General features: G+C 40.8%; 1 protein-coding gene across 1 annotated transcript in view; it reads right to left on the bottom strand.

Annotated features, from left to right (window-relative positions):
- Positions 1–25,456, bottom strand: part of Aoah (acyloxyacyl hydrolase) — a 206,510-nt gene that overhangs the window by 141,090 nt on the left and 39,964 nt on the right. The window contains exons 3-4 of the mRNA XM_006988896.4: positions 19,778–19,844; positions 11,757–11,856 (exon numbers count right to left, since the gene is read on the bottom strand). Of these exons, the coding sequence (XP_006988958.1) occupies positions 11,757–11,856; positions 19,778–19,844 (167 nt within the window). The remainder of the gene's footprint in view (positions 1–11,756; positions 11,857–19,777; positions 19,845–25,456) is intronic.

Genomic DNA, 25,456 nt, shown 5'->3' with positions numbered 1-25,456 from the left:
CCAGCTTGGATGCTCACATGCTTAGCTTCTTCCTGACTTAACAGTGTATGTTTTCAGCATTTAGATACAGAAGAATATCCTGCTCAGACACTACACCCAATTAAGGCAGAGCAAACACAAGTTTGTTACTAAATACCAAACAAGACAGAGAAAATGATCCTGTCTAGTTTGGGGTTGGAGCTGTTACCGTCTAGAATTGTGTGTGAGAGAAGCCATGCAGGTTCCTGTGAGAAGCTGATGAGAGAAGTGGTTGTTTCCTTGACATAGGGATTCTGTTAACTGAGAACATTTCATTCATTTTTTCCCTCAGTGTCTGTCACAAAATGGTTAAGTCCTGATTACAATGATGAAGGAACACATGCAAACTTGAGAGACTTAGGTCTTAGAAAACACACAAGAGTTAAAGAAACACAGCTGCACACACACAACAAAATTGATCTTAGGATTGGAGATTGGTTTTTTGACTAAGACAATTGCTGGTTACTAGAGGAGTGTTTGGTTGTGAACAGGCAGGTGAATATGTGCCAATCCTCTTGCCAATTTCATTGTATTTTTGATTTGCATATTCATTTCTTCGTTCATCATTTATTGAATACCTATTTGATTCTAGGAGCTATCATAGCTCTAAGAATATGCCCTCAGACGGTTCTCATTCAAGTTTAGGGCTCTACTGCAGTGGCTGTCACAATAGGGAAATAAATAGGATATACATTCCCAAGATGTAACTGTGGCCTGGGTCAGAAAGGCTTACTAGAAAGGGAAGAATAGATACTCACAGTGAATCTTCTAGAACTTAGCAGCAGGAAGGCCCAAATCTAAAAAATGCAATGAGATTTTTCCTGGGCCATATTGACTATGAAAATGAAGGATGTGTGCTGGGAATGCAGACACCAACAAGTTTGGGCAAAGAGTGAAGAGATATGGAGCATCATGAAGGCTTGACTATTCATATTTTGCAGGTAAGTCTGTGTTCCAGTTGCAGCCCATTTATTTAATATATACCTATAGGGCATCTTTAGTGTACCATCTCTTATGCCGGGCTGTGGAGGTGGCTGCCTCCACTAGACAGCCTTACAATCTCATAACCCAGCATTGAACACTTAAGAAGCCCTTGATACTGTTCAAAGAAAGACTGGAAAGAGTTTGACAAATCCATGGAGAGTGGGTGGAAATCAAGGAATGGTTGTAGGGAAAGGGTGATGAGCATGCAGATTTGATTTTGGATATCTGGAATCTTAGATAACAAAGAAAAGGCCATTGCAGAAGGGACAATGTTTTCAGGTCGTCAACAATGACTTTCAAGCCAGGGCTCCAGTAGAAGAGTGTAGCATGAATCTTAAAGAGTCTTATTAATAAACTCAAACCTGAGGCCAGTTATTGGGGTGAACACTGGAAGATCAGAGAAGCAGAACAAGCCACAGCTAACATCACCTGGCCAACTTCTCAGCTGATCTTGTTTCCTCAGACTGGAAGCCTCTGAGTCCTCATCCAGAATGAATCTCAGCTGAACTGTTGCTCCAAAGCCTAAAACCTTAACCAGCTAAAAGCTTCTACTTTCTGGTCCTCACATCTTATATACCTTTCTTCTTTCTACCATCACTCCCTGGGATTAAAGGCGTGTGCTACCACTGCCTATCTTCTATGTTTAATATTGTGGCTGTCCTGTCTCTGACCCCAGATAAGTTTATTAGAGTGCACAATATTTTGGGGAACACAATACCACCACAGAAGAGCTCTCACCTTTCAGTGCAGAGGATCCCTGCTCAAGTGCTACAGCTGGCAAGGTGTGGTGTGGGTGGGGGGAGGGCAGGGGGTGCTTCTCCTCTCCTTTGAAGATGCCTGGCTTCCTGTGAGAGAGATTAGCAAGCTGCTCTCCTACTTTCTCAAGGAGAACTCAGCCTTCCTCTGCAGGCTCCTGTTCCTCCCTGAATCTCTGTTGAAGGACCTGCCTGTCCCCACTGTTTATTTACTAGCTGTGCCCCCACCCTGCCCACCATTTGCATCTGTATTCCCTTCCATACTTGTTGGAATACTGTTCTACATAATTCCTTCTACATCAATAATTTCTGGCTGCAATAAAGGAAAATATTATTCTTTAGAAGCTAAGAGATTTTAGAGAAGTCTTTACTTATGAAATAGGAATGTCTGTCCTGCATACTGATGACAGTTAAAAAGAGATAACAGGGTACCTGGATCAACATCCAGGTATGTAGCAAGTTCTCAAGAAATGCTCCTTCAAGCATGACTGAGTGGGTGAATGGCTGTGTAGACTTGTTAGTATGGAGGACATTGGTACACTTGTGCAAGACTACTGAAAGTTAAGTCCTTCCGTGTATGTCCTTATCACTAAAGCCAGAGCTGCCTCTGGCTCTGAGCAGCCACCACTCTGAATGTGCTCCAGTCTGTGCAGCAACACAGGTAGGTTGGATTCACTTCATACTCACAAGTCATGCCTCTTAAATTAAGACCTTCAGTCTCAACTCTCAAATGTTTGGAAATAAATACCTATAAGTTTGGCCCTGGGAAACCTGATTAAAATTGGAGAGATTAGTAGGAATTCAAGTATACACACATGAACACACATGAAAGATCAACAGAACCATACCACTGTCATTTTGTGATTTGTGCATTGTTCCTTGGCACTCCACTGAGAAGGGCTAAAAGCAATGAGATCCCAGGAGCAAAGGACGCTTTAAGTATCCAGACCTTGGCTTCTAAATATCATTGTTCAACAAAAGAAACCAGAGTTTCTTGATATAAATGGCTAATTTTATGGTTGGGGTTGGAAAACAATACATGACAAGCTATGCCTGGCTGAGAGACCCAGAGGGAAAGGAAGTGCTTATAAGGAGAAGGCATGCAAAGGGATGCAGATACAGAGCCCAAGAGTTTAAATGGTGATGAAGCTAGAAAAGTTGAGCCATAAAACAAGCAATCCAGATTTAGACTCTAACACAGAGTGTAAAGTACAAATGCATTAGTCTACAATTAAAAGAAATGATTTGCTGAATATCTTGGAGGAGGATATACTTCTTTCCAGAAGAATTCCAAATAGTGCAAGGCTGGGCTTGGTCTTCCCTGTTTGCCTTGAATATAAGCCACACTGACTTCTAAATAACAAACTAAGAGGAACTGGGAAATAATGACCATATAGTGGGGACTCTTGGCCAACAGCACCTATCCAAGTGATTCAGGCTGACCTTACAGATGGTCATGGGGCATAATGCACCCCTAACAGGATATGTGAAGGCCATTTCCCATTTTCCTAAAAAAAAAAAAAAAAAAAAATATTATAACCCTGTCTACCAAGAGAAAAATATCAAACATTCAATTTTTTTAGTAAGGTGCATTATCACAGATGTCTCAAAACTGGCAAGGTTATGAAAAACAAGAAAAGACTAAAAAGTTGTTACTGCAACTGAACCAGTCTCAAAGGAACTCACGAACTTTAGACGGACACCTGTGGAACCTGCATGGGACCAGACTAGACCCTTTGCATACAGGAGACTGTTGTGTAGCTGGGTCTGTTTGGGGGACCCCTGGCAGTGTGATCAGGATCTGTCCCTGGTGCATCAGCTGGCTTTCTGGATCCCATTACCTATGGTCGGACACCTTGCTCACCCCTGATAAAGCGAGGAGGGGCTCGGTCCTGCCTCAACTGAATGTACCAGGCTTAGCTGTTCCCCCATGGGAGAACTTGCCCTGTTGGAGGAGGGGATAAGGGGTGGTGGTGGGGAAGCGGGAAGGATGAGAGGGGAAATCTGTGGTTGGTGTGTAAAATGAGTATAAATAAATAAGAAAAGAAAGAAAGAAAGAGAGAGAGAGGTTTTTTTTTTTTTTAAAGTTGTCACTGACCAAAGGACACTATGGAGACATGAGAACTGTCTTAGTCACCGTTCTATTGCAGTGCAGAGACACCAGAATCAAGGCAAGCCTTATGGAAAAAAACATTGCAATTGCTCACAGTTTCAGAGACTTAGTCATGATGGGAGCACGCGGGCACGAATGGTTTTGGGAGAGCAGCTGAAACCTACACTTTGGTTCACAGGCAAGAGAAAGAGGGACTCTGGACTGGCTTGAGCTTTTGAAACTTCAAAGCCCACCCCCATGAAACACTCCCTCCAACAAGGCCACACCTACTTCAACCAGGTCACACTTCTTAGCCCTTCTAATTCTTTGAAATAGCCACTACCTGGTGACTAGGCATTCAAATATATGAGCCTGTGGAGGTCATTCTTAGGCAAACCACCATAAGCGCTAAATGGAATGTGCACCAAGAGCAGATGCTAGGATAGGATGCTGGTGATAAAACTAATGATATCTTTAATTAAGCCTGGTGTTTAGTTAATAGTCATGCCAATAAAATAGTATAATGAATGCCACTTTCTTCAGTTTTGACTAAATGATGCTATGCTTATACTGGGGAGACCAAACTCAGGTGAGGGGTTTATCTTGTGTGTTATTCTAGTAACTTTTTGTAAATTAGAGATTGTTACTGGAAATTTTGGGAAGACTCACCTGGGGTACCGTACATTACCATGAAAACTGAGGATTTTTCATCTTGCTAATCAAAGAATTTGAGAACTGATTTAGAAAGATGCTTGGGAACAATTTTGTTAGAATTTAAAAGAAAACCCTACAGCAGGCAAACTGTGAATCTCAGTAGCTGTCTGGAGGGGGAGATGGAGTAGAGGAAGTGATAAAGCTAAGCCATTTGAGGTAGCCATGCAGGTGAGTAAGGAAGCAGGCAGCCTGAGGTGAAGGGGTGGAGAGCTTCAGAAAAAGAGGGAGGAAGCCCAGAGTGTTTGGGAAAGCATGCCCATGCTTTGGCAAGTATCAAAACGAAGGAAAAAGAAACAAATGTATTAATTTTCTGAGTAATCCAGAAAACTGGCAGACTTAACCCAGCCCTGGCTCCAGTTCCATAAGTGACTGTATGAGGTATGGAGTGCCTGGGAAGAAAATTTTTATTATCTCCTTGAAGGGATAATTATTCCTCCCATCTCACCTCAGCATGGCTTAACGTGAATCAACCTTCCTGAGGAATATTCTCTTCACCAGGTGCTTGACCAGCTTTTTTGGGTTAATACTAATGGTTTGGGTAGCTTGGCCTGTTAGAGCTCTGTCCAGACCAGAGACACAGCTTTTCCTTAGTGGGCCTCCAGGGAGCTCTGATCACAGCTATGGTAACAGAACTGCTGAAAAGCAAAAAGGTTATCAAGAGAAGAAGAGCTTGGGGAAGAGTAGGTATTAACATCTGAACGTGTGGCATGAGCTCACAGGCTAAGAGCAGCATTGTGAGCAGAAGGGCACTGTCACTTGCACAGGACAGACATACCTGAGGAATGAATCTCAGTAGGATTTCTACTTTTGTCCTTGAGATCTTAGCCCTAAGTCTGTGCAGCCTAAGAACTTGAATTTGAAAAGGTAGGAGATATTTTACATAAAATAAAGTCCTAAGACAACTTGTTTATTTTCTAGCCACACAAGAAATTGTCACATGTCACTTTCATTTAAGTGCAGACTAACTACTTCCAACAACCATGTTTGTCAGCTTCCTGTGAACCAGATCCCAGAACTCCCTGTGTACCACACATCCATTCTCTCAGTACCAAAGTGTCTGGTTCCTGTGGAGCTGGATTCACCATGGAAGCTTCTTTAAGTCTGCCTGCTTCCTAAGACGGCGGTCTTCCTCCAGGCAGATTAGGTGTCCTGGAGGCCTGAGGGAATGAGAAGGACCTAGCTCCACGGAGGTGTACTATTTGAATATAATTTTCTTTTCATGTGGATTGGGGGTGTGTGGCAGTCTTGCATGTGCCTTTGGGGTGCTGGAAATATGGAAGGTGTCTCTAGCACAGTTACAATTGAGACTGCTCTGCTAAAGCTATGGAGTCTGCTGGGAATTTCAGGACAGGGAACCAGAGGGTGCAGTTGGGAAAAGGAGAACTACAATTGGATTTTAGTTTGTAAGCTCTGGTGTAAGACAATGTGTACAATCAGGCTTTGCACACATAAACCCATACACCAGCACCAGTTATTATTCTGTTTTGTATGCAAAGAGGGTGGGTGACGAAATGCACCCCTCCCCTAAAGACCTGCACAGTTTACTTCTCCCTTCTCCCATTCCCTCGCTCCTCGTTTACACCCATACCACTCTCCATATGCTTACATCCTCATAAGGAAATCCATGTAACTTTACTATCTTGGCGTATAAAATATAGATAACAATGTCACCTCCATAATATTAACTGAATTATCACATATGAAGCAGTTGGATCAGTCATTAGCACATTGTAAGTGCTGGAAGTTGGTTTATGATGGTGGTTGAGGGGATAATTAGCATTTTATGGGGGAGAGTTGGGAATTGTTTTACAAGGGGGTGGTTGAGATGAACTTGCAATGCATGTGCTGCACCCGCCTTGCTCAGCATCCTGAGTTTCACCATCTTAAGACTCTCAGGGCACTTACATGAGCCGACAGTGGACAAAGTTGTCTAAGACAGAGCCGTTTTATAATTCAGGGCTGAGTATCTTCTATATACACACAAATATGGGTGTTGGTAGACATAACAAGATATGAAAACACCATATCCCCAAATGCTAGCAACAAAGTATGCTGGTGTGTAGGCGGTTTCCTCTCATGATTGCATGGCTGATTGGGAGGGACAGTCGTGGAAAAGATGAAAATTCAAGGTCTAGAATTTAATTTCTGCTGACTGCATATTGGTTTTGTACCATGATGAAATAGAAAAATTTAGAGTTCTAACCATTGTAAGCTGAGGGATATTATCTGTTCTGAATAATTCCACCAACATGAAATTCAAGAATGAAATTTTGTATAAAAGAGCTGATTTGTGGTGGCATTTCAGAGTCGTGCCTATTTTGGGGCATTGGCCGGCTTATCATAGGGGAATCTAGGGGGCTGAAGATTGTTTGCATATCTGTATGAGTGGCTTGAACTCTATGGAAATAAAAAAAAATAGTCCTGTATATTTAAAAATATATGTTCAAAATGTAATGTTAAGGGGAAAAGCAAAAACAAACAAACCCCAACAACAGCAATAAAAACGGACACACAACATTATCAGAATTCTGCGGTGTAATCTTTAAAATTAGGTGAACATTTTAACGCTGTCCCTACTGATGGTAGGATTCCAGTTGGTTGTTTTGGAAACACTTAGGGCAGCTTCAAAAAACCCACTCAGTGGTGGGTAGTAGAGACAGCAGTCGGATCTCTAGGGGGAGTGGCGTCCCTGGCCTAGCATCTCTGGGGGTGGGAGAATGGCGTCCCGGGGCCTAGCATCTCTGGAGGGGGTGTGGCGTCCCTGGCCTAGCATCTCTGGGGGGGGGGGAGATGGCGTCCCTGGCCTAGCATCTCTGGGGGGGGGGGTCACTGGCTTAGCATCTCTGGGGGGAGTGGCGTCCCTGGCCTAGCATCTCTTGGGGGGGAGTGGTGTCCCTGGCCTAGCATCTCTGGGGGGGGGGGGGGGTTGGAGTCCCTCGCCTAGTGACTTGCTGCAATTTACTAAGCCCTTCAGGATTCCACTTCCTGTGAGCAAGAGGTCCTAATGCAGCCCGCGTCTTAGGGCTGCAGGGACCACTAGACAAGACGAAACACAACCTCTTCCCCCAGAGTCTGGGGAAGCGCTCTGGACATGCCAGTTACTGCTGTTGAAGGGAAGCTCAAGGCAGAGAACTGTGAATCTAGAGGGACCGCCCTCCCCTGCTTTCTGGATCATCTGCAGAGATAGGGACCGGTGATGGGCCTTCAGGCCAGAGGGAGAGGGTCTGGAGCCCTCTAGGGGAAGTGAAGAAAGGCGCTGAGGTAGCTGCAGAGGGAGGGGTGCAAGCTGACCAGTGGCCCAGAATGCCCCTGAGGGGAAGCTGAACACACCCGGATGAAATCCTTTCTGCTCCCTCCCAGCCAAAGAGGGTTGTTGAAATGTTCTCAAGTTGGCAGCTGAAAGAGGGGTGAGTGCTGGCATGTGAACGGCCCGAGGTTCAAATTCCAGCACCACATGAAAGGGCGGGGGGGGGGGGGGAGGGCTAAGCTGGGGGAGATAAAGAAATGAAACCTGGTGGATAAACTACCTGCAGACAGTATGCTCAAACCAGAAGTGTTATTTACCATCAGCTAAAGCTGAGCATTGTCTGGACCGCTGAGGATATGATGCATCCCTATTATGGTGCTAATACTCAAATCATTTGCTGCTATGATTTAAATCAAGAATGTCCCCAAAGCCTTGTCCGTTGAAAGCTTGTCCCTCACAAAATGTTCAGGGATGGAGCTTTGGGGAAGTGACTGAACCATGAGGGCTGTGACCTCATCAATGGGTCTACTTATGGATGAGCTCAGAACTTGTGCTACTGCAGGGTGAGGAAAACCCACAAGGCAGGCTGTGGTTGAACGCAGTGGGCCTTTTGTGGCCCACTTTCCTCCTGGCCCCTTCTCTCTCCGCTTCTGAGTCACCATCAAGTGAGTTGCTTATCCCCATCCCTGCATCTTGATGTCTTGCCCCACCACAGGTCCATGAACAGAGTCAAGTAATCATGAAGTGGAACCTTTGAACTATATGCCCAAGCAAGCCTTTTCTAATTGTAAATTGTCTCTCTCAGGCACTTTGTCACAATGATGATAAACTGACTAATATGTTTGCTTCCTTACACAGAGATACATTTCCTTCTTCCAATATCAAATAGTGATTATGATGAGACAATATTCACATGCTATTTGACCACTGGAATTTTTTTTCACTTAAAATTAACTTTTCTAGAAATCAATGGATTCTACAGCTTCTTGGGAGGAATTAGGGAAAATACATTGACAGTTAATTACTGAAGAAGCATGAAATATGTGCTCTGAGGAACTTGTTTCCATTTTTCCTACTCAGGTTTGTGATATTTAATATCTTGTATGTGTGCATTTCTCCACACCCCGCCCCCACTGAGTTCTGGGGGTTGAAACTTAGGTCCTCATTTTGTGTGGCAAGTGCTTTACCAACTGAGCCATCTCCCCAACCTCTGATATTTAATATTTTATCCATAAAAATCATGTGCATTGTTTAAGTCACAAAGTACTATAGTTGACTTCATTTAAACATAAATAAAATAGTTTGAAACCCAAACCTGTTAATGCAGAAAAATCATAATTTTAGGGAAAGGGGTATAGAATTATTTGAATAGGATGCTCATGAAAATCAATACTGTGAGCCTTATTTAGTTTAATATAGAATTATGTCAACATTTACAGCCTTGTCTGACCACAATTCAACTAAAAGTTGCCCAAAATGATATGATACAGATGATTCTTAAAAAACCATCTTAAATAATCATAATATTGACAATAATCTTATTAAATATCTTTTAAACAATATTTTAATGTATTTTTTTTTTTTTTTGGTTTTTCAAGACAGGGTTTCTCTGTGTAGCTTTGCGCCTTTCCTGGGACTCACTTGGTAGTCCAGGCTGGCCTCGAACTCACAGAGATCCGCCTGCCTCTGCCTCCCGAGTGCTGGGATTAAAGGCGTGCGCCACCACCGCCCGGCTTATTTTAATGTATTATAGGTGTGTGTGTATTGTAGTTATTGTGCTAATCATTTTGTGTATACACACACATACACACACACACACATATATTTGCTTGCTTTACTTAGGAAGTTTTGGGAGGGTGATATTTTATCATACTCATCTTATGGATAAGAACAGTCAAGCTCAGATGAGAGCAACCAGCTAAACAGGTTTTCTTGGGATATGGAATTTTTAGTGCTGATCCCTGAAATGTTCTGGACATTCTAAGATGAGTTGGCTGTCCTGCAAGAGTAACTCATTTGGTTTTTGAGGGATAAGGTGCATTTAAATACCTGATTTCTCTCTTATTTGATTCTCCTATCTACTACCAGTCCAGTTCAAGATTATTGCTAACAGTAGAAGAACCTAGACATTCTTTGCATGGGAGGAAAGATCAAGGATGAAGCCAGATGAAACATTTTACATGGAATAATTGAAGATATCGTCTGATAATCACTTTCAGCAAAGAGGTGGGATACAAAATTAATATATAAATATAAGTAGCCTTCATACATAGCAAGGACAAGCATACTGAAAAAAGAAACCAGTAAAATAATCCCATTCTTAGCAACCACATGGTAAAAAAATATCTGGGAATGAACCTAGCCAAGGAAATTGTAAACCTTTACAATGAAAGCTTTAAAACACTGGGGAAAGAAATAGAAGATACTGGAAGATGGTAGGAAATCCCCCTCCCCACCATGGTCATGGATTGGAAGAATCAATATTATGAAAATGACTCTCCTATCAAAGGCAATATAGAAATTCCATGTCATCTCAATCAAGATCTCAGGGACATTCTTCACAGACAACCATAAGCTTTATACAGAAACACAGAAGACCAAGGAGCTCTAAAGTAATCCTGAACAAAAGATAACTTTGTTGGATATCACTATATCTAATTTCAAATTATCCTACAGGGCCATAGCAATGAAAACATCATTATACTGGCAAAAAAAAATAGTCATATAGATCAATGGTGTAGACTAGTGTACCCAGAAATAAGTCTACACCACAACAGCTGCCTGATTTTTGGCAAATAATCTAAAAATATACACTGGAAGAGACAGCATCCTCACCAAATGCTTCTGGGAAATCTGGCCATAGACATTTAGAAGAATAAAGTTTGGTGCCTATATCTCACCCTCCGAAAACCTTAACTACAAATGAATCAAATTCTTCAGTGTAAGATGCGATGCCCTGGAATTGCTAGAGGAAAGAATAGGAGATGAACTTCAATATGTATGTATAGGTAACAATTTTCTAAATAGGACTCTGGTATCATAGGGGAAAAGCAAACAACTGACAAATGGGATCTAATGAAACTAAAATGCTTCTGCATGGCAAAGGAAACTGTTCGGGAAGATGCAGCTCATAGAAGAAACTATTCATCACTTCTACATAGAATAGAGGACTGGTACCTAGAATATACTAGAGGGAGAAAAGTCTAAGAAAGAAAGGTAAATTTAAAAATGATATGAAACTAAATTGTCCTCTAAAGAAATTACAAATCCTGGAAAACATTCTAAAAAGTGTTCAATATCCTTTGCCACCAGGGAACTGCAGATTAAAACTACTTTAAGATTCCGTCTCACCCCAATCAGAATGAAGGGCCATCATCAAGGATTATTGAGGATACAAATGGCAGCAAATGCTGGCATGGATGTGAAGAAAAGGTAATCCTTATACACTGCTGGTAGGACTGTAAACTAGTGCATCCACTTTGGATGCCACTCTAGAGGTTCCTCAAAACACTAGAACTGGACCTACCATGTGACTCAGTCATGACTCTCTCGGACATGTGCTCACAGGACTGTCTACCCCACCACAGAGACACTGCACATCCACGTTCATTGTACCTCTATTCACAAGCTAGGAAACAGAATAATTCTAGATATCAATCAATTGATGAATGGATATTGAAAATGTGATACATAGATAAATAAAATCTTATTCAGCTAAAAAGAAAAATTCTATTATAAAATTTACAGGAAAAATTATACTGAGTGGGGTAACCCAGGCTCAGAAAGACAAATACAGCATGTTTTCCTTCATATGCAGATTCTAGCCTTGACTCTTCAGTTTCCAGCCCACAAACCACTGTGCAAATGAAGCCAAGTTTCCCTTTATAACATCTCCAAAGGGCCTAAAGGCTATTGGAAAGTGACATTCAGAGCAGAACCCACTCACCTGGGGAAGGGGGTAGAGATGACACTGTGATTGGACAGCATCCTGCTTGCAAAATTCCAGAGCATGGCACACCACATCAGCATTCATAGCTTCACCGAGTCTGGCGGGAAATGGAGCAAAGCAAAAGCTATTAAGATCTCTCAGGCATTGGGAAGCAGAAGCACATCGAAGGCCGTTAAATTCCTGGAATGGATTCTGATGCCCTCACAACCCGGCTTAGAGCTTCACCCAGCACACCACCACACTGTGATTTCCTGCGATACTCATGTCTCCTGTTTCTTACATAAGGTCCTGAGGACAGGATGGGACACACAGTCCCTGAGCCTCTTAGAAGAACACTAGATTATTTTCATGAGAAGCCACAAAAACAATTGGGAAAGGAAAAAAGAGGGATATGATGAGATGAGAATAATATTTTGAGGATTATTGAACACAATAGAAAAAAAACTACTTATATACAGTTTTACACACTTAAAATTATTTTCTTATATATAATCTAAATCACCTCTTCCCTTTTAAACTAAATGTATTTCTTATTCTTGTGAAAGAAAAATATTATTGTTAATTTGTTTCTTTTATGGAGAAAACTATAAGGACAGTGGTCTTCAAATACTGCGGTTGTGTCTAGATTCAAAGGAGTTAAAACAAGGTGTGATGGCTCATCTTCATTGTCAAGTTTACTATTTTAATATGATAATTTTAAATGATCTAGGAAAAGCATCCTCTTGCGAGGGCATTCACAGAGAGGCTGAATGTGAGTGGTACTATCTGATGGGCTAGTGGTCCAGACTTAATGAGCGAGGGAAAAGGGGGAAGCTTTCTGAGCACTAACATCCCCTCTCCCCCGACCCCATTTAAGTGGTGATGCAGCTGACCTTGACTTATGTTTTCACCACAGTGATGAACAATGTCCCCTCAAATCACAAGTCCAAACAATTTCTTCTCCTTAAGTTTCTTCTTGCCAGGCATTTGGTCAAAGCAATGAGAGAAGTGGTGAACACTGAAAATTGTTACTGAGAAATGAGTTCATTACGGTGACTTCCTGGCTGTGTGGGTCATAGGCCTTCTGAACTTGTTTACAGGAGAAATACAGAAGCTGTGGGCTAGAGTAAAGAGATAATAATGGGTAATTCTTATAAGAGTTCAGATGACAATAACGTGTATAAAAGTGCAGTGAGTCAGAAAGGACTGTATAAGGACATCTGAAACGAGGTTGAAGGTCATTTATAGTATAGGCTGGCAAATAATCTGGCTGCATTTTGTCTATCCCCTAAAACTCTGAGCAAGGCTGAATTCAAAAGTAATGAAATATATTGTTTGGTGGAGGAAATTTCATTCAGGCTGTGGCATGGTTATTGCTCTCTGCATTTAGGGAGGTTTAGAGTTCAAAGCAGAATGTTATGAAAAATATCCAGGTCGGTGAACAGAGGAGTGTGAGAAAGTTTATGGTTGAAGACAAGGTACTGTGAACAAAGCATCTTTAATTGTTATATTAACACTATTGAAAACAAACTATGAGTTTCATAGTGACATCAGGAACGGTATCAGAATCCCAACTATTACAAGCATTGTAACATTGCAAATTCATTTACAAAGAAGATGTCTGAAAACACAGAGACTTCAAGTTGCTATCCTGGAAAAAGGGGCATGCTGAAGAAGTAATTCTCTAGGGTTAGCCATCTACTTAGAGGCTGCTGCATCTGTGGTCCAAGGGGACTGGGCTACATTCTAAATTGGCAACAGAACTTGGTATTGCTCACATGCACAACATATGAGCTAAGGAATTGTAAGAGTTTGCAGCAACACCTTAGAAAGTCACCAAGGTCAGACAATGAATAGCAGGGCCAGATTATGGACATAGACTCGTGAGTAGGTTGTGCATGAAGTAGTGGAGGTAAGGTATAAGATGCAGTGGAGTCTCCAGAATACGGGGTTTGTTGAGGAAATCTGCAGGCACTGAGCAGAGGCTGATCTAAGGGAGAGGTCACGATTGCCACAGGTAATGGGACTTGAAGGCTGAGTCTATTCAACTCTGTTGGAACACAGATGATATTTGAGAAGTGTTTGCTTTAGGACTTCCTTAAAGGTTTTGGAGAATTCAACTTCAATCTGTCTAGTCCTGGGATTTTATTTTGGAGGAGACTTTTAATCGTTACCCCAGTCTTGTTATGGGTCTGTTTAAACTGTGTCTGAGGCTTTAACTTTGACAGGTAATATGCATTTAGAAAATTAACCATTGATTTTAGATTTTTCAACATCTTGGAATGTAAGTTATCAAATTATTCTCTTACAGTCTTCCAGACTTCTTTGGAATCTGTCTGTCTCTTGTTTTAATTTGGTTGTTCCTTCACTTTCTTTTGGTTAGTTTGGCTACAGATTTGGCAATCTTATTAATATTTTCCAAGAACCAATTCTGAATAATGCTGTTTGTTCTTTTGGTTTCTCTTTCAATAATTTCTCCCATGATAGGTATGTGTGTGTGTGTGTGTTCCTGCATATTGCTTTTGGGTTTGGTTTCTACTTTTGTCTAAAGCCTTGAGGTATATCATTAGATTACTTTTGGAGATATCTCTGATTTTTAAGAAATATAAACATTTAGAGGCACAGACTCTCCTTTTAGGGTAACTTGTCTGTATCCCAGAGGTCGTGGTGGACTGTACTCTCACTTCCATTTGATACAGGAATTAAAACAATTCCTCCCTGATTTTCTTCCCTGTCATATTGTCCACTTAAAACTGCATTGTTCAGTCTTCAGGTATTTATGTGTTGTCTGAGGTTAGTATTGCGATTGCTTTCCAGCCTATTCCACTGTGGTTTTGTAAGACGCAGGGAGTTAGTCCAATTATTTTGTGTAGCATAAGGCTTGTTTTGTGGATTCTATTGTGAGCAATTTTAGAGAGTCTTCTATGTGTCTCTGAGAAGCATGTTTATTCCCTACTTATTGCATGGAACGTTCTAGAGATATCTATTAAACGTTGTTGATCTGTAATATACATTAGTTCTGAACCTTTTCTGATTTTTAATTTTGAAGATTCATATCTAGACATGAAAGTGAGGTGTGTGAAGCCTTCATTTATTTTTGTATTAGGACACATGTGGCCTTTTATGCTTTTCAGTGTTCTTTTTTTTTTTTTTAAATGGGGTCCTCTTGAGTTGGTGCACACATACTTACAATAATTATATCATCTTGATGAGCTGTTCCTTTTATTAATCTGCAGTGGCCATTTTCACCTCTTTTGACTAGTTTTGGTTTGCCATTATGTTATCAGACATGAGAATCAGGTCAGCTTAATTTCAACTTCTGTTTGCTTGGTAGGTTGTTTTACAATCTTTAATTCTCAGTTTTTGGACGTACTTCCTAGTTTTGTGAATTTCATGGAGAAAAAATGTGAGTTGAATCCACTCAGTCTGTAATTCATGTATTAAGACCATTTACATTAAAGGTTGTTATTCTCAAACATTTGCTATTATTGAGTCAATGCATCACTTAATCCTAATGAGAGAAGCTCCTGGAAGTAGATGAGAGTTAACACAGACACTCACACAACCAGAAAACTCAGTCCTAAATGGGATCACACCCCTCCCCTCAAGGCTCAGGGAACCTATGCAGAAGAGGAGGCCAAAACTGTATAAGAACCAGGGGTGAGGTGTGATGTCTGGGTACAGAAGCTCCTTCAAAGAGGGCTCTAACTGAGCTGGTGAAGGGCAGGTGGAGTTGGGAGGAAGCCTACCTCATTCCAAAGATTTAGTGTCCTCTTTTATGAGTCTCTATCATTGTGAACACGTGATTTTTTAGGTTTTAAAAATATGTTTATATTTTTTTGTTAACAGGAAAGAGGTAAACATGGTCTTCCACTCTCACAAATCATGCAGTTGGATTTCCCACATTTGAGCAAATTGCAGGGGTCAGCACATCTACATTGCAGTTGGTGTGCCTTGCCCTGGGAAAATCACATTCATAATCATGGTCTCTTCCTATCTGGGGAATCTTGTAGGTATTTTCTTTTTTCTTTTCTTTTCTTTTCTTTTCTTTCCTTTTCCTTTCTTTTCTTTCTTTTTTTTTTTTTTAACAAAACTGTTTCTCACTGTGCAATCCTGGCTGACCTGGAACTTAACATGTAGACCAGACTGGCCTTAAACTCACAGAGGGAGAGCTTGCCTTGCCTTGTAGGAGTTGGGAATATAGGTGTGAGCCACTATACTTGGTTTGTGTCTAATAAATTCTGTTACTCTTTTCTGAAGAAAATAGTTACAATGCTTTGTATTTTTTATGTCAATAAAAGTCATTATATTTAAGTCATATGATAACTGTTGTAATTTCTGCTCTTTAGTTTTCTTATGAAAATGTTGCCCTTTCCTGACCTCTGAGAGCTACTGGACTTGGGACACAGGGAAGCAACAGTCGAGCACCAGGAAGCAAGACGATGCTTAGAGGGCCCAGAGCTAGATTTCCTAAAGCAGCATTGACAACAATGTGGGTCAGGACCAGATGGGGGACTTTCCACCTGGAGACTGGCTAGGATGGATTTCTACCTAGACAGCCTCTTCTAGGTATCTAGATGGCCTTGATATTTGTTCTCCCCAAACATATATGCATTTGTGGGGTCTCTGCTCTTGAATGAGATCTATACCCCTTTAGAAAGGAGGCCCAAGTAACTTGTTTGCCAATTCTGCTTCATGAGTTTGCACAAAGAAGGCAGTATATATGAAGCCAAGAGTGAACCTTTCAGAAGGCATCTAATCTGCTGACACCTTGATCTTGTACTCCAAGTCTCCAGATCTATGAGTGGTAAATTTCTGTTGTTTCTAGAATTTCCAGTGTCAGGTATTTTGTTACAATAGTTCAAATAGATCCAGACACTGCATGGTGAATTTTGAATGTCTTATTTCTCAGGTTCCCCTTTCTTTACAGAATCCTATGGCTATGGCTGTGAATAGGAAATGCAATTGCTACATAATTAGTTGATGAATTATTGAGAAGTGAGTAGTATAAGATAATAGGAGAACTGGCCTCCAGGTCAGGAAATCCATTTCATATTGGAAGGCAGCCATTCAGGTAAAATTAAATCATGGGGTTGTCATTTTCAGGGCCTGAGTCAACTCCAAGTTGCCTCTGACTGTTTAAAACAAGCAGGAAGAGGAGGACACATGCAAGGAGAGATCCTTATCAGCATAGAGCTGATGATGCGGTGCTAGTGCTGATAAGCTGCTGGTCCTGATGGGGTGCTGGCACTGATGGGGTGCTGGTCTGATAGGGTGCTGGCACTTATAGGGCACTGGAGCTGACGGTGCTAGACCTCTATAGACAAGTGGTGGACAGAATCATGTATTGTATCTGTCTTACTCCAAAACTGTCTATCCTCCATCCAGCTCTGCTTCTTCTCTTCTTCCACCCCCTTTCCATCCTTCTTCCTTTGACATATAGTCAGGATTTTGCTGAATACCTGGAAATACACACAAAATGAATAAAATGTAGTCCTAGGCTTTTGAAAGCTGTCAACTTAGCAGGGACTCAGAAAAGTAGAGTGATAATTAAATTGTAAACACATGTCCTAAGTGCTGTTCTAGAGGTTCGCACAGCATACTGTTGTGTGCATGTGTGAATGTGTGCATGTGCCGATTTGCTTGTATGTGGTAGAAGTGGAATATCCTTATTAGCTTGGAGAGGATCAGGGAAGCTTCCAGAAGAGATGACCTGGATGTGAGCTCCAAAGAAGTAGGACGATGTGTCTGGGTATAGGTTTTAGATGTACCAAACACAGGAAACAACTGTAAAAGTCTTTAGACAAGACCTGTCTATAGTGTGAGAATGTGGTGTGCTGAGAGGTAGCAAGGGATGAATTTGGAAGGGCCGTCAGGACCAGTTCATGAAGAGTCTTATGTGTGGAGCCAGGAGTCCTGAGAAGATCTTGAAGAATGTGATGTAAGGGAATTCCATAGTTAGGTTTGCATTCAAAGATACTATTTTTTTCTGTATTGGTAGATTTTGAAATTTAAGGAAAACTTGCAAGGCCACAGGCCTGACTTCAGTTCCTAGGCCATGACAATAATTGGGGTTTGGGATAAAGGATAGGGTCCCTGCCACAGCCATACTCCAGAATGATCAGTTTCTGTAATAGATAAGTTCAGCAGTGATAGAGACAGGTGCACATGCAGAACACAGATCTCCACGGTCTGCATGATTTTAAACTTCTGCCTTTAAATGTCTCTGGCTCTAGGCTACAATATTTTAGAGGGTGACAATTTCTTTTAAGCTTCACCATTATACACCCAACTCTCGGGCTAACCACACACTCATTATAGGAATATTCAGAGGAGCACTATATACAAGGAGAGATCTGGAGAACAACCTGTGTGGCCATCAGTGGCAGAGTGCATGAACAATACCCTAGAGATACAATTCAGTATCACACAGTCAGAGAGAATGTCGCTACAGTGCTGAGAGAGTTATATGGGTGATCTCAGACATTCATACTTAAGTGGCACATATGAAATGATTTATAAAATGTGACACTATGTTAAGAACTAAAAACATATTTTAAAAGGCTGTAATATTATATACTATATTATATATACAGTTATTTTTATCATGTGAGTGTGCGTGACGTGTAGGAGTGTGTGCCACGGCACAGATGTGGAGGTGAGAGGACAACTTTGTGGAATGAGTTCTCTCCTTCAACCTTTCCATGGGTCCCAGGGACTCAGGTGGTCTGGCTTATGTGGTAAGCTCCTTTACCTGCTAGGCCATCTTGCTGGCCTCCAAACACATATATACAGCCAATAGTAAAAGTACACGGAGAAAAAGATTAACACAGAACCTAAGATGTTCATGGGAATGTGCAAGATAAAAGAAAAAGACTAGAAGGCTAGACTCAGTTGATTATCATGGTCCTAAAGTTTGTCTGAGGACATGGGTCTAGGTATTTGTTGTATAATTCAAACGAACTGAGTAAATAACTAAGTCACATACATAAGACAACCATGTATGGATGTAAGCCTGGCTTCTGCTATTAAGTTATTCTAAAGAGACACTTGTGTCCCTCAATATGACTATCAGACTATTAAAATATGGATCCCAACAATGGAATTTCCCCAGGATTCTCACGCTGGGAGATGAAGAAGACTGGAAGCCTGGCTCCAGTCAGAGGAGAACCTTGTTTCCTGTAACAGGGATTCCACAGTTCTCGTCACTTGTTAGAATGCTTTGCAGAACGAAACTGAAGCCAGGTAATGATGAGTCAATGGCCGGGCCACACTTTGACCAGCTTAGAGGTTCACATTGCTGGTCCTCTACTTAAATGTCAGTTTTATTTTAGAACAGATGATGAACTAGAGTGCATCACTGCATCTCTTTTCCCTCTTCCTAGTGTGGCCACATTGAACACACCTCCCGTTTCTACTCTTTACTATTAATTTGGATTAATTTACTATTAATCCACTTGAATTGGATTCTTAAGAATAGATGGCCTGGACCTGTGACTGTACCTGGCTTCCTAGGGTATAGATTGTGAGCTCAGGTTGGGTAACATGGGTCATTTTTGAGAGACTGCCATGAACATGAACATGATTCATCCTATCCAGTGCTGCAAAGAGTGGTCTAAACAGAAGGAAGAGCATTATAAAGAAAATAAACAGATCATGATGCCACAGAAGGGCTAGGAGGTAATAGGCTAGGTAACCTGAGGACAGAGGTCTGGAATCCACTGGAAGAGAGCAGAGCCAATGCCAGGAGCTCAGAGACAGGGTCAGTCACCATGTCAGTGGATAGTGTAGGGTTATTTGTTGGTGGTACTGTCTGTAAATCTTGCATGGAAGATGCTTGGAGAGAAAAGGAGCCAGATTTTCACACTGTACTTCTAGAGAGCCTTTGCTGGAGTGACAGCATCAGAATCTGGTGTCAGTTTCCCTCTATTATTGTGAGAGGGAGAGCAGGGCCAGCCTTTCTCCATTAAGTGCAGTGAGCAGAAAGCTGCTTTCTGACCTGTGCCAGCAACTGAGTCAGATTCCTGTGCCATACTCACAGTTTTATGATGTCCGATCCAAACATCTGAACCAAGAAATAGCAGGTGGTTTTCAAGAAGAGTTTTTCTAAGGGAAAAAAGGTGAATAGAATATATTTTATTATCATTGTTTAGAACACGAGTCAGTGTTTATGACTAAGATTAAGACTCAGTGAGTAACTAATGATTCATTTGAGTACTAGTTCTAAGGGTTTGGTAATTTTAAAGTTACTGTGAATATTAAAATATCATTTCCAGGGGTTAAAGCAATGGTTCAGAGGTTAAGAATTGCTCTTCCAGAGGACTTGGGTTCAATTCCCAGAATCCACATTGTGACTCACAACCATCGTTAGCTCCAAATCCATGGGATCCGATGCCCACTTCTGGACTCCTCAAGCATCAGGTATACAAGTGATCCACAGACATGCATGTAGGCAAAATACTCATACCCATAAAAAATAACCTTTCCCATAAAAGATTCTGCAGATGTTTGAAGATCATTAGTTTGTTATAAAATTAAAGATTTCATTTTCTTTTTTACATCAAGGAATATAAGAATGTTGGCTAGGATCTCTTCTGTTGACTGACAAGCATATTGACAAAGAAATTAGGGAAACTGCCTTTCACAATAGCCTCAAAAATTGAAATATATTGAGATAATTGTAGCCAAGCAAGTTGATGATTTGTACAACAAGAACTTTAAGACCCTAAAAAAAAATTTGAAGAATACACCAGAAGATGGAAATATCTCCTTTCCTTGGAGGATTGGTAGGATTAATACTGTGAAAATACAATCTACAATTCAATTAAATTCTCATAAAAATTCCAATACAATTCTTCATAGAAGTTGAAAAAAATAATCTTCACCTTCATATGAAAATACAAAACACCAAAGGATAGCTAAACCAATCCTGAATAACAAAAGAACTGCTGGAGATTAACCTCAATTCCAAATTATACTACAGAGCTATACTAATAAAAACAGGAGGGTGTCAGCATAAAAACAGATACATTGACCAATGGAATTGAATTAAACACACACACATGCATACCTGATTTTTGACAAGTGAAACAAAAACCACATTGGAGAAAAGATGGCATCGTCAATAAATGATGCTGATAAAACTGTAGCTACATATAGAAAAATGGAAATAGATAACATATCTATCACCTTACACAAAAATCAACCCAAATGGATCAAGGACCTCAACATAAGATCAGGTACTCTGAACCCAATAGAAGAGAAAATAAGGACTAGGCTTGGGCTCATTGGCACAAGGAAAGGACTTTCTTAACAGCACATGGATATCACAGATATAAAGTTCAACAATTAATATATGGAAACTTGCAAAGCTAAAAGTTTGTGTACAGCAAAGGAAAACATCATTAGAGCAAAGTAGTAGCCAATAGAATAGGTAAAATTGTAACATGAATTGCTAAATAGTCTTATTAATAAAACAAAACCTGGAACTAGATATTGGAGTAAAAACTGAAAGATCAGAGAAGCAGAACAAGCCAGAGCCAACCTCACCTCGACAACTCCTCAGCTGATGCTATTTCCACAAATCCTCAGACTGAAAGTCTCTGAGTCCTCACCCCTGAGGGTCTCAGTTAAACTGCTGCTTAGTTCCTGTCTCCTCACGCCTTATATAATGGTCTCCACCCAGCCATGTCACTTCCTGAGATTAAAGGCATGTGTGCTTTCCAAGTAAAGGCATGAGATCTCAAGTGATAAGATTAAAGGTGTGTGCCACCACCGTCTGGCCTCTCTGTCTAATCTAGTGGCTGGCTCTGTCCTTTGATTCCCAGAAAAGTTTACAATATATCATCATATTTAGGGTACACAATATATCACCACAGAAAATCTTTACTAATTACTCATCTGATAGAGGAGTAATGGCTAGAAAACACAAAGAACTAAAAGCCTTCACATCAAGAAGACAAATAGCCCAATTTAAAGATGAAGTATAGAACTAAACAGCCATCAAGAATTCAAACACAAATGTCTGAGAAACAAATAACGTTCAACATCTTTAGTCATCAGGAAAATGCAGATGAAAACCACTTTGAGATTTCACCCTTTTCCAGTCAGAATGGCTAGGATCGATAAAACAAGTGATAGCACATGATGTTGACGATGGGGGGAACAGGGAACACTTATCCACTGCTGGTGGGAGCGCAAGCTGGCAAAGCCACTATGGAAATCAGTGTGGAGGTTATTAAAAAAAGCTGGAAATGGATATGCCACAAAATCCAGCTATACCACTCTTGGGCAACATACCCAAAAGATTCTGTACCTTGATACATAAATACTTGCTCACCCATGTTCAGTGTTGCTCTATTCATAGTAGCCAGAAAATTGAAATAGCCTAGATAGCCATCTCCTGATGAATGGGTAATGAAAATGTGGTACATTTACACAATAGCATATTATTCAGCTATTAAAAAATATGAAATTTTGAGATAAATGGATGGAAGTAGAAACAATTATCTTGAGTGATGTAACCTAAACCTCCAAAAGACAAATATTGGATGTTTTATTTTATATGTGGATGTCAGCTTTTAAACTTTAGATATGTGTATTTCAATTTGAATAACCACAGAGGTTAAGTGAGGGACCAGGGGGGAGGAGAGAATCTTTCAAGAAAGGAGTAATAGAGTATAGTGTTAAATGGGTAAAGGAAAAACTAGACTAGGAGGATTAAATGGCCAGGGGGATGGGAGGGCAGGATAAAAAAGGAAACACTAGGAGAGACTAACATTAAAGCCTTTTCGAAAAAGCCACATGGAAACCTACTACTGCAGAAGCTTCCTAAAATAGATACATATTGAAAATAAAGTAAAGGGAGACACTGTATAACAGGGGAGACGACCCAACTAGACATCTTATGCCACCAAGTAAAATTTCTAGTGCTAGGAATAGGTTACATTTTGTTGAGTTGTTGGCCAGAGGGGTCCCATAGATCCTCCTCCAAACATCACAGGTTATTTCCAAGGTTATTGGTTCCTTTCCATAACCTGATGGTAAGACTGTATTGGTGAAGAAGCAACTTAGTTACATCATCAAACATGGAGAAATTGAGCTGGCCTCCAATTAAAAGCTTAACCCTTACTTGGGTACAGGAAAAGAGGAGAAAAGTAATCAATTTATCTCAGCTAAAAGAACCTGTGACCTACAACAGTGACCTGTCTCTAAGACATGCTGGTGCAACAGCAACACAAATGTTATGGGAGTAATCAGCCACCTTTTAAAATATTGGATTTAAGGCACATTCCATAAGATGAAATCCATCCATGAGAGAAGAACCCAACATTGCATAGAACATGATCCTAGGGGTAAACCAGTATTATTATGCTAAATGAATGTAGAAATAAAGTGACTCCTAATGACGTATTGCTATACACAGAGTGTAGAGCATCACTCAATGCTCATCAGAGATGCTTCTTGCAATAGATGGGAATTAAGACAGAGATCCATAACTTGACAATGTGTAGAGAATGAGAGACCTTGGAACACTCAAACCTGAATGGGATGTCTTTATCAAACCCTTTCCCTCAAGGCTCAGACATCTAAGAGGTGGCTGAAAGATCATAAGAACCAGAGGTGGTGGGTGACTTCAAGGAAACAATGTCTTCTGGAGACAACAGGACTGATATACATATGAATGGGCAGAGACTGTGATTGCACACACGGGTTCAAAACAGACAACATCACAGCAAGGAGAGGGGGAAGGAGAAACAAAGTCTGGACTTAACCAAAAAGCCATTTGCAATTGATACCAGCTGGGGTAGGGAATATCAATTTTATTCAATGGTTTCACTGGGAAGTTTAACTCTTGGGAAGTTTAATCCAGGAATTTTGTCAATCCAAAACAAACTGCTCATTGTGTGTGTGTGTGTGTGTGTGTGTGTGTGTGTGTGTGTGTTTGTGTGTGTGTGTGTGTGTGTACTTTTTGTTTTGTCATTCTTAAAAATCACATTGATTTTCTTTTTTTAAGTTTGTCTTAATTTTTTAAAAGTTTTTTGTAGTTGTTTTCCCTGTTCTGTTTTGTTTTTTGAGAATGAATATGAAATTGCATGGTCAAAAGGCAGGGAGGATCTGGAAGGAGTTAGGAAAGAAGAAATAAAAAGATCAAAATGTATTGTGTAAAAAAATTAAATGAAGAAATTTTTAAAAAGATACCTTTTGGAGTTAGAAAGAAACACAACTTGTATTCCTTTTGTTGTTCATTTGAGGGAAGAGTTCCATTCAGCTGATTAGTTTTTAATACACAGCAAGAGAAGGCCCAGTCTCAGAGGTGCTGCTGAATTGAATCAATGTCTAAGAACACAAAGAAAATGTATACGTGCCCATTAAGAAAATAGCCTCTGTGCTAGCTAGGGTTTTTTTTGTTTGTTTGTTTGTTTTTTGTTTTTTGTTTTTGTCAACTTGACACATTAGAATCATTTACAGGGAGGACTCTCAGCTGAAAAGATGCCTCCATCATATTTACATTCTGGAACCCTGCAGAACATTTTTTCAATTAATGTTTGATATATGTCACAGTTTGGGTTTCTATTGCTATGAAGAGACACGATAATCATGGAAACTCTTATAAAGAAAAACATTTAATCAAGGATGTCTTATAGTTTCAGAGGATTAGTCCATTATCATCATAACAAAAAGCATAGCAGCGTGTAGTCAGTCGTGGTATTGGAGAAGGAGCTGAGAATTCAACATCTGGATCAGTAGGCAGAAGGAAGTGAATGTCACAGTAGACCTGGTTTGAGCAAAGCCTGCCCCCTAGTGATGTACTTCCTCCAATAAAGCCACACCTACTTCAATAACGGTATACCTCCTAATCATGCCACTCCTTATGAGCCTGTGGGGGCCATTTTTATTCAAACCACCGCAATGTACAAGGGCCAGACTACCGTGGGTGGTACCATGGGTGCTCAGGTACCCGAGCAGATGTTCCTGTGGTGTAAAAGAAAGCAGACTGAGAAAATCATGAGAAGCAAGCCAATAAGCAATGTTACTCCATGGCCTCTGCTTCAGTTCCTGACTCCAGATTTCTACTGGGAATTGCTGCCTTGACTACTTCTGATGATGGACTGTGATGAGGAACTATAAATCAAATCAGCATTTTCTTCCTGCCTTGTTTTGCACATATTGGTTTACTACAGCACTAAAAATTCTAATGCAACCTTCTCCTGCCTTCTGGGAACACAGTGAAGTCTGGTAGATAGGTCCATCTGCACCATGTAGCATGTTAACTCCATTTCTCCACCTTGTGGGTCTACAGTGGATCCCTAGTAGTTAAACTTAGGACCTATGGACAGGGCGCTGTCCTTGGAAGAAACTGAACCCCAACAGAAAAGCTTATCTTGTCTAATTGGATCTCAAACTAGGGAACCTAGGGCTAGCTGGGAGGGCAAGGTCACAACAGAATAAAAGTGGGGAAAATGCCTGGGGTGGTTTGAGTAAGTTGGCTCCCATAGGCCCATTAGTGGGTGTGGCCTTGTTGCAGGAAATGCGTCATTGGGGGTGGGTTTTGAGGTTTCAGATGCTCAGCTTAGGCTCAGTGTCTCACTCACTCTTTCTGCTTCCTGCTAATCTAGATGTAGAGATCTCAGCTCCTCTGCCTGTGTAATACCATGCTTCCCACCATGATGATAATGGACTAAACCTCTGCATTGTAAGCCAACCACTACCAAATG

Source organism: Peromyscus maniculatus, chromosome 5, assembly GCF_049852395.1.
Source record: "Peromyscus maniculatus bairdii isolate BWxNUB_F1_BW_parent chromosome 5, HU_Pman_BW_mat_3.1, whole genome shotgun sequence".
Classification (NCBI taxonomy): domain Eukaryota; kingdom Metazoa; phylum Chordata; class Mammalia; order Rodentia; family Cricetidae; genus Peromyscus; species Peromyscus maniculatus.
The sequence above is the reverse complement of the archived record's forward strand: the minus strand, read 5'-3'. Positions and strand labels throughout refer to the sequence as shown.